The following is a 7833-nucleotide window of genomic DNA, read 5'->3' as shown; positions in this document are numbered from 1 at the left end:
TCGACACAGTTGAATAACAATTCCACCGATGTGACAAAATAAAACTGACTGTGTGTCTCGTTTATATTTTAGAAAATTTTCAAACTACCAAAGAATGTTGCAACGCAGTTAAAAGTGCGGCATCCACAAAGCGAAGAAAACGATTTTCATAATGACATTGGCAATTTATTTTGTTAACAGCAGTGATTTGACTGGCATCCCTTAGAGAATAACAGTGCTGCCTGGAGTGAGCTCAGACGAAGGAGTATTGGCGCTGTCTCTGCAGAGGAGCTGCTGTCAATCAAATCCCGGGGCCCGCCCACATCCCCGCGGGTTCCGCTCGCGACCGCTGTACAAAATGGCGAAGATCGCCAAGACTCACGAAGGTAATGGGGGGGGGGACTGTATAGGACTCTATTCCGTCACCTTTTGTTTCAAAAAGGCGAGTTGAGGTTACAAGGAAGTTTCTGTAGGTAGTGTCCGTAGTTCCTCCAGGTGCGAGCAGAGGTCTTGGGCTGTAAGAAATGTGGCCGCAGTTTTGATGTGCGAGCGCTGGCTGGCTCAGGAAATGGCGTCGCTCTTGAGAGCGCAAATGAGGCCAAAGGAGAGGCTTGTAGCACAAGCGACTTCGGCTCTCCCGCAGCACTGACTAGTTCTTGAAATAGGAGGGCTGGCTGGGTGGATGGTCTTAGTTCAAGTGCCTTCACCACACGCGGTCTTAATGGGCTTTCGGTGGCTGAGTTTTGCCGAGATTGGAGCCAGGCGGACTGACGCAGTCAGACTGCGGCCTTGTCAATAAGGACGATCCACCGCCAGCATCGGAAAAAAATAGAGAGCGGCTGACTACATTGCATTGTATCCCGATTTAATGTGGAGATTGTTAAGAAGGTAGATCCGATTTCGACCCAGTCCCCGTTTCTGCTTGGGGTGCAGTGTTGAAATCGGGACTCACGTGTTTTCCTACTGGATGGCCTTAAGAGTAGCATAGTCGATAGTAATAAAGGGTCATGTTATCAAATTTTGATTTGATTTGAAGCACACAACTAGCTAGCTTTATCTTGGCCTGGATTGCCAAGTACTGCAGTTTTTGTGTATCGTAATTCTTGCTACATTAATATTGCTTACACAAGTATATCCACAGCTCTGCCCCTATTTACAAATCGTCAACGTTTTGAGATCTTAAGTGACGGTGTTAACACACCCAAAACATTAAAACACAATGTTGCTTATAAAGTCGATGAATGAGAATTTGATCAACACTTCGTAAAGCCGCCATGACTCAGGAGTGGTGTTGGTCCTCGTTGCTTTGTTTCACCGTGAAGCAAAACCGCTAAATTACAGTTTCTTTCTCCAGCTGAAAGATTGAATTAATGTTTCAAGTCAAATATGAATTTTCTTCAGAATTGGATAACTATTTATGAAAAGCAAATGAGATTTCAGATTATTCAAAAACAAATTGCTAGAGAAGCTCAACAGGTCTTTTAGCATCTGTGGAGAGAAATCAGTAAACATTTCATGTCCAGTGAGCTTTTCTCAGTACATGATTCCTGAAGAAGGGCTCATGCCCGCAACGTCGATTCTCCTGCACCTTGGATGCTGCCTGACCTGCTGCGCTTTTCCAGCAACACATTTTCAGCTCAGTACATGAAGGTGCTGACCAAGCTTCCCAAGCTGGTTCCATTTGCCTGAATTTGGCCCATAACCCTTTGAACCTTTTCTATTCATGTACCTGTCCAAATGTCTTTTCAATGTTATTTGTGTACTAACACTACCATTTCCTGTGGCAGTTCATTCCATTAATGCATCCACCCTCTGTGGTAAAAGTTGTACCATGGGTCTCTTTTAAATCTTTCATCTCTCACCCTTAAATTTTACCCCCTCATTTCACAATGAGGGTGGTATGATGGCTCAGTGTTTAGCACTGCTGCCTCACAGCATCAGGGACCCGGGTTCAATTCCCGCCTCTGCCTACTGTCTCTGTGGAGTTCACACATTCTCCCCGTGTCGACGTGGGTTTCCTCCTACAATCCAAAGATGTGCAGGTCAGGTGAATTGGCCATGCTAAATTGCCCATAGTGTTAGGTACATTAGTTAGGGGTAAATGTAGGGGAATGGGTTTGGGTGGGTTACTCTTCAGAGAGTTGGTGTGGACTTGGTGGGCCAAATGGCCTGTTTCCATACTGTAGGGAATCTAATCAGCTTTACATTGTCTCCCTTTTCTAAATCAATTTGCTTTTACAGTAAGCATGGAATAACTCTGTTCTTCTTGACACAACTTGTTCCAAGAAATGACATGATGAATCTCCTATTAACCGACCCAGAACCATTCAGATAGTTCAGTTTTCCAATTCTTATGATCGAGAAACATTTATGTTTAATATGAGATTGAGACAGAAATGGTTCAATTCTATGCAACCATGAGGCATATTAATTACTTGCAAAGTCATGTTTGAAATGTCACTATCTTGCTGTTGACAATAAAAGTTGAAATGATCACCAATTTTGAAATTGATAAATGTTCTGCATTTAATGTGAAGTGTCTGTGGATAATATGATTTAAACCTACTGTTTCTATTGGTAAACGTTTTTTGTTCGGTGTCAGTAATTCTTAATACTTTTGAATTCTACATTATCAAAATCGTGCCTGCATTATTGTGTTTATAATTGTAGTATAACTCATACTGACTTTTGATGTTTTTTTCAAGTATGCCATAATGCACCCTGTGTTTTAGAAAGGGAAGCAAGAGAGGGGGGGAGTGGCATTTTTAATAAGGGATAGCATTACAGCTGTGCTGAGGGAGAATATTCCCGGAAATACATCCAGGGAAGTTATTTGGGTGGAACTGAGAAATAAGAAAGAGATGATCACCTTATTAGGATTGTATTACATTCCTCCTAATAGTCAGAGGGAAATTGAGAAACAAACTTGTAAGGAGATCTCAGCTATCTGTAAAAATAATAGGGTAGGGGATTTTAACTTTCCAAACATCGACTGGGACTGCCATAGTGTTAAAGATTTAGATGGAGAGAAATTTGTGAAGTGTGTACAAGACAATTTTCTGATTCAGTATTTGGATGTACCTACTAGAAAAGGTGCAAAACCTGACCTACTCTTGGGAAATAAGGCAGGGCAGGTGACTGAGGTGTCAGTGGGGGAGCACTTTGGGGCCAGCGACCATAATTCTATTCGCTTTAAAATAGTAATGGAAAAGGATAGACCAGATCTAAAAGTTGAAGTTCTAAATTGGAAAAAGGCCAATTTTGACGGTATTAGGCAAGAACTTTCAAAAACTGATTGGGCGCAGATGTTCGCAGGTAAAGGGACGGCTGGAAACTGGGAAGCCTTCAGAAATGAGATAACGAGAATCCAGAAAACGTATATTCCTGTCAGGGTGAAAGGAAAGGCTGGTAGGTATAGGGAATGCTGGATAACTAAACAATTGAGGGTTTGGTTAAGAAAAAGAAGGAAGCATATGTCAGGTATAGACAGGATAGATCGAGTGAATCCTTAGAAGAGTATAAAGAAAGTAGGAGTATACTTAAGAGGGAAATCAGGAGGGCAAAAAGGGGACGTGAGATAGCTTTGGCAAATAGAATTAAGGAGAATCCAAAGGGTTTTTACAAATACATTAAGGACAAAAGGGTAACTAGGGAGACAATAGGGATCCTCAAAGATCAGCAAGGCGGCCTTTGTGTGGAGCCGCAGAAAATGGGGGAGATACTAAATGAGTATTTTGCATCAGTATTTACTGTGGAAAAGGACATGGAAGATATAGACTGTAGGGAAATAGATTGTGACACCTTGCAAAATGTCCAAATTACAGAGGAGGAAGTGCTGGATGTGTTGAAACGGGTAAAGGACCTGATCGGGTGTACCAGAGAAATCTGTGGGAAGCTAGAGAAGTGATTGTTGGGCCTTTTGCTGAGATATTTCTATCATCGATAGTCACAGGTGAGGTTCTGGAAGACTGGAGGTTGGCAAATGTGGTGCCACTGTTTAAGAAGGTTGGTAAGGACAAACCAAGGAACTATAGACCAGTGAGCCTGACCTCGGTGGTGGGCAAGTTGTTGGAATGAATCCTGAGGGACAGGATGTGCATGTGTTTGGAAAGGCAAGGACTGATTAGGGTTCGTCAACATGGCTTTGTGCGTGGAAATCATGTCTCACAAACTTGATTGAGTTTTTTGAAGAAGTAACAAAGAGGATTGATGAGGGCAGAGCAGCAGATGTGATCTATATGGACTTCAGTAAGGTTCGACAAGGTTCCCCATGGGAGACTGATTAGCAAGGTTAGATCTCATGGAATACAGGGAGAACTAGCCATTGCATGGATACAGAACTGGCTCAAAGGTAGAAGACAGAGGGTGGTGGTGGAGGGTTGTTTTTCAGATTGGAGGCCTGTGACCAGTGGAGTGCCACAAAGATCGGTGCTGGGTCCTCTACTTTTTGTCATTTGCATAAATGATTTGGATATGAGCATAAGAGGTACAGTTAGTAAGTTTGCAGATGACACCAAAATTGGAGGTGTAGTGGACAACGAAGAGGGTTACCTCAGATTACAACAGGATCTTGACCAGATGGGCCACTGGGCTGAAAAGTGGCAGATGGAATTTAATTCAGATAAATGCGAGGTGCTGCACTTTGGGAAAGCAAATCTTAGCAGGACTTATACACTTAATGGTAAGGTCCTAGGAAGTGTTGCTGAACAAAGAGACCATGGAGAGCAGGTTCATAGCTCCTTGAAAGTGGAGTCGCAGGTCGATAGGATAGTGAAGAAGGTGTTTGGTATGCATTCCTTTATTGGTCAGAGTATTGAGTACAGGAGTTGGGAGGTCATGTTGTGGCTGTCCAGGACATTGGTTAGGTCACTGTTGGAATATTGCATGCAGTTCTGGTCTCCTTCCTATCGGAAAGATGTTGTGAAACTTGAAAGGGTTGAGAAAAGATCTACAAGCGTGTTGCCAGGGTTGGAGGATTTGAGCTATAGGGAGAGACTGAACAGGCTTCGACTGTCTTTCCTGGAGCGTCGGAGGCTGAGGGGTGACCTTATAGAGGTTTACAAAATTATGAGGGGCATGGATAGGGTAAATAGGCAAAGTCTTTTCCCTGGGGTCGGGGAGTCCAGAACTAGAGGGCATAGGTTTAGGGTGAGAGGGGAAAGATATAAAAGAGACATAAGGGGCAACCTTTTCACAGAGGGTGGTACGTGTATGGAATGAGCTGCCAGAGTAAGTGGTGGAGGCTGGTACAATTGCAAGATTTAAGAGGCATTTGGATGGGTATATGAATAGGAAGGGTTTGGAGGTATATGGGCCGGGTACTGGCAGATGGGACTATATTAGGTTGGGATATCTGGTCGGCATGGACGGGTTGGAACGAAGGGTCTGTTTCCATGCTGTCCATCTCTATGACTCTGTAAAGCACCCTTTGTTTTACAGCTTTGACGATGGACATTGACAGTTTCTGTGAATTCATTACTGAAACATTTCTGTTCACAAGTCTTGATCAGCAAATAGTAATGTTATAATAAATAATATATTTTATCAAAATAAGCAATTTTAATGAAAATAAATTCTCTATATAAATGTAAATAGTGCTTCCCATTCTGGCTTTTTTTTTGTTAAATCTGAGTCAGATGCATTGACAGTAGATCATGGAGAGGCCATCTTTTTGTGATTCATGAGCACAATGATAGGTGAATAATTTGAAATTTGTGATGTTGATTGAGGTACAGTAGTGCCTCGACATACGAATGACCCCATTCACGAACAAATCAGTTTACAAACAGGATTGTACGTAAAATTTTGCTTCAACGTACATACGAAATTCAAAGTGTGATCAAAGGTACGAACGCAAAAAGCCCGTGTGCGACCACGTGGTTTCATTGTTCTGCTTTGCTACGCGCTTGTTGAATGCAAAAGCCCTCAGGCCCCGCGTGATCTCATTCAGTTCGTCTTTGGCGCGTGCGCTGTGAACAGCGTTCGTTGCTACATCCAAGCATCCTTACACTATCCGAACAATGGGAAAAATTGATTCAGTTTGCGAACTTTTAGGTTCGCGAACCGGTCCCAGAACGGATTAAGTTCGCAAATCGAGGCGCTACTGTATTAGGATTGGCTGGGACACTGGTAATGCCTCATTGTGCTCTTCGAAATAATACCGTGGAATTTTTTACACTCACCCAAATAGACAGCTGAGCCTCATTGTAATATCTCACTTGAAAAATGCCCCCTCGACAGTGACTTCTTCAGATCTGGGTTGGAGTGACAAACATTGATTTTTGTCCTCAGACTTTGGAGTGGACTTTGAACCTAGAATCTTGTGCCTCAAGGACTCATTGTTGTCAAATGATACAAGTCACTGTTGTTGGTACCATCCTAACTTTCTGTGAAAGTGTATTGGTGAGATTGTTGTTTCTGGCTTTTTATAGCCAGATGTACTTGGGCAATTTTTCCATATTTGGTCAATGGTACTGTTATAGCTGTACTGGAGCAACTGGCTAGGGACTCAACAGGTACTGGAGTGGGGCTACATTTAGGATTTTGTTTGGACGTTGTTAGCTTTTGGCTGAAGCTGTGACTCGATTTTTGCTAGCATGCACTTTTTGAATCAGAAAATTGTAAGTTCACGTCTCACTCCAGGACTTTAGCACAGCAATGAAGTCTGACACTAATGAGAGTACTGAGTTGGTGCCAGTATGGTTTTTCAAGACAAAAGTACCCATGGGAATGTTTCAAAATAAGAGTAGGGGAGTTATCCTTGATCCTGGCAAATATTTATTAATTAACATCACAAACAGATTAATCCTATTATTACAACTTTAGTTATGGGAGTTTGCTGTGTGCACACTGGCAGTTGCACTTCCTACAGTGACTGCACTTTAAAAGTATGTAATTGGCTGTAAAGTACTTGTGGTGTTTATCACCAGTTTTGTTTATCGATCTGTTCAGGATTGCTGTGTCTCACCTCTGGATCTTGTGGGACTTAAACCTGTGCCTCCCAGTCTGGGGATACGGGCACTACCATGGCACCACAAGTGGACCTTAGTTACATGAAGGCCAGTTATAGAGTCATAGAGATGTACAGCATGGAAACAGACCCTTCGGTCCAACCTGTCCATGCAGACCAGATATCCTAACCCAATCTAGTCCCACCTGCCAGCACCCGGCCCATATCCCCTGGTGCTCTTACATTTGTTGTTGTCACATAGTGAATCAAATTAGCTGAAGACTTCTATCTGTGATGATGGAAATCTGAGCTGGATCATTCACATTGCACCTCTGGTTGAAAGTGGTTGCAAACATTTGTAATTTCTATGCATTTGTTGAGTTTTATCATGTTTGAGGATACGAACATTCATGGAACATCCTGTCTGTTAGTTTAAATGTCAAATCATTCATGAATTAATGTGTTGGAGTCTCAGTTTTAGTCTGGTTGTAAATTGTGAGATTGCTTCTGAAGTTTATAAACTGTTGCCTCTGCTGTTGGGTATGTATGTCATCCTCTGTGGCTTCACTAGGTTAGATCTTATTAGGTTCTACTCTTCTACTAGAATTCCACACATGCCTTAATTGTTCTTGGCAACAACAGAATCTGTAGCCTCCTGGTCAAACAAATTCCTCATTCTCGCATTACAATCAGTGCAGTGGATCAATTCATTCAGTCAGGAATGTAAAGTAAAGGTCATGTCACTATAGTCTTACCAGACCATTGGGCTGCTATCTCATTGCAAGAAAGAGGTGACTCGTGGTGGTTTAACCTAAGGAAAGTCACCCCTAAGGAAAGTAGCGCCTCATGAATGCCTGGTTTTGAGCTGCTGGATTTGTTTTGAAGCAATCCTCTTGGAAAATCAT

General features: G+C 42.5%; 1 protein-coding gene across 1 annotated transcript in view; it reads left to right on the top strand.

Moving 5' to 3' along the window:
* The first annotated feature begins 221 nt into the window (after positions 1-221).
* The window catches only part of sf3b1 (splicing factor 3b, subunit 1), a 62257-nt gene continuing 54645 nt past the window's right edge, over positions 222-7833 (top strand). The window contains exon 1 of the mRNA XM_043692918.2: positions 222-365. Coding sequence (XP_043548853.1) covers positions 338-365 — 28 coding nt within the window. The 5' untranslated portion in view covers positions 222-337. The remainder of the gene's footprint in view (positions 366-7833) is intronic.

This window comes from Chiloscyllium plagiosum, unplaced genomic scaffold, assembly GCF_037043375.1.
Source record: "Chiloscyllium plagiosum isolate Xiang-an unplaced genomic scaffold, Cpla_swu_hap1 HiC_scaffold_7, whole genome shotgun sequence".
Classification (NCBI taxonomy): domain Eukaryota; kingdom Metazoa; phylum Chordata; class Chondrichthyes; order Orectolobiformes; family Hemiscylliidae; genus Chiloscyllium; species Chiloscyllium plagiosum.
This window is presented reverse-complemented; position numbering and strand designations above follow the sequence as displayed.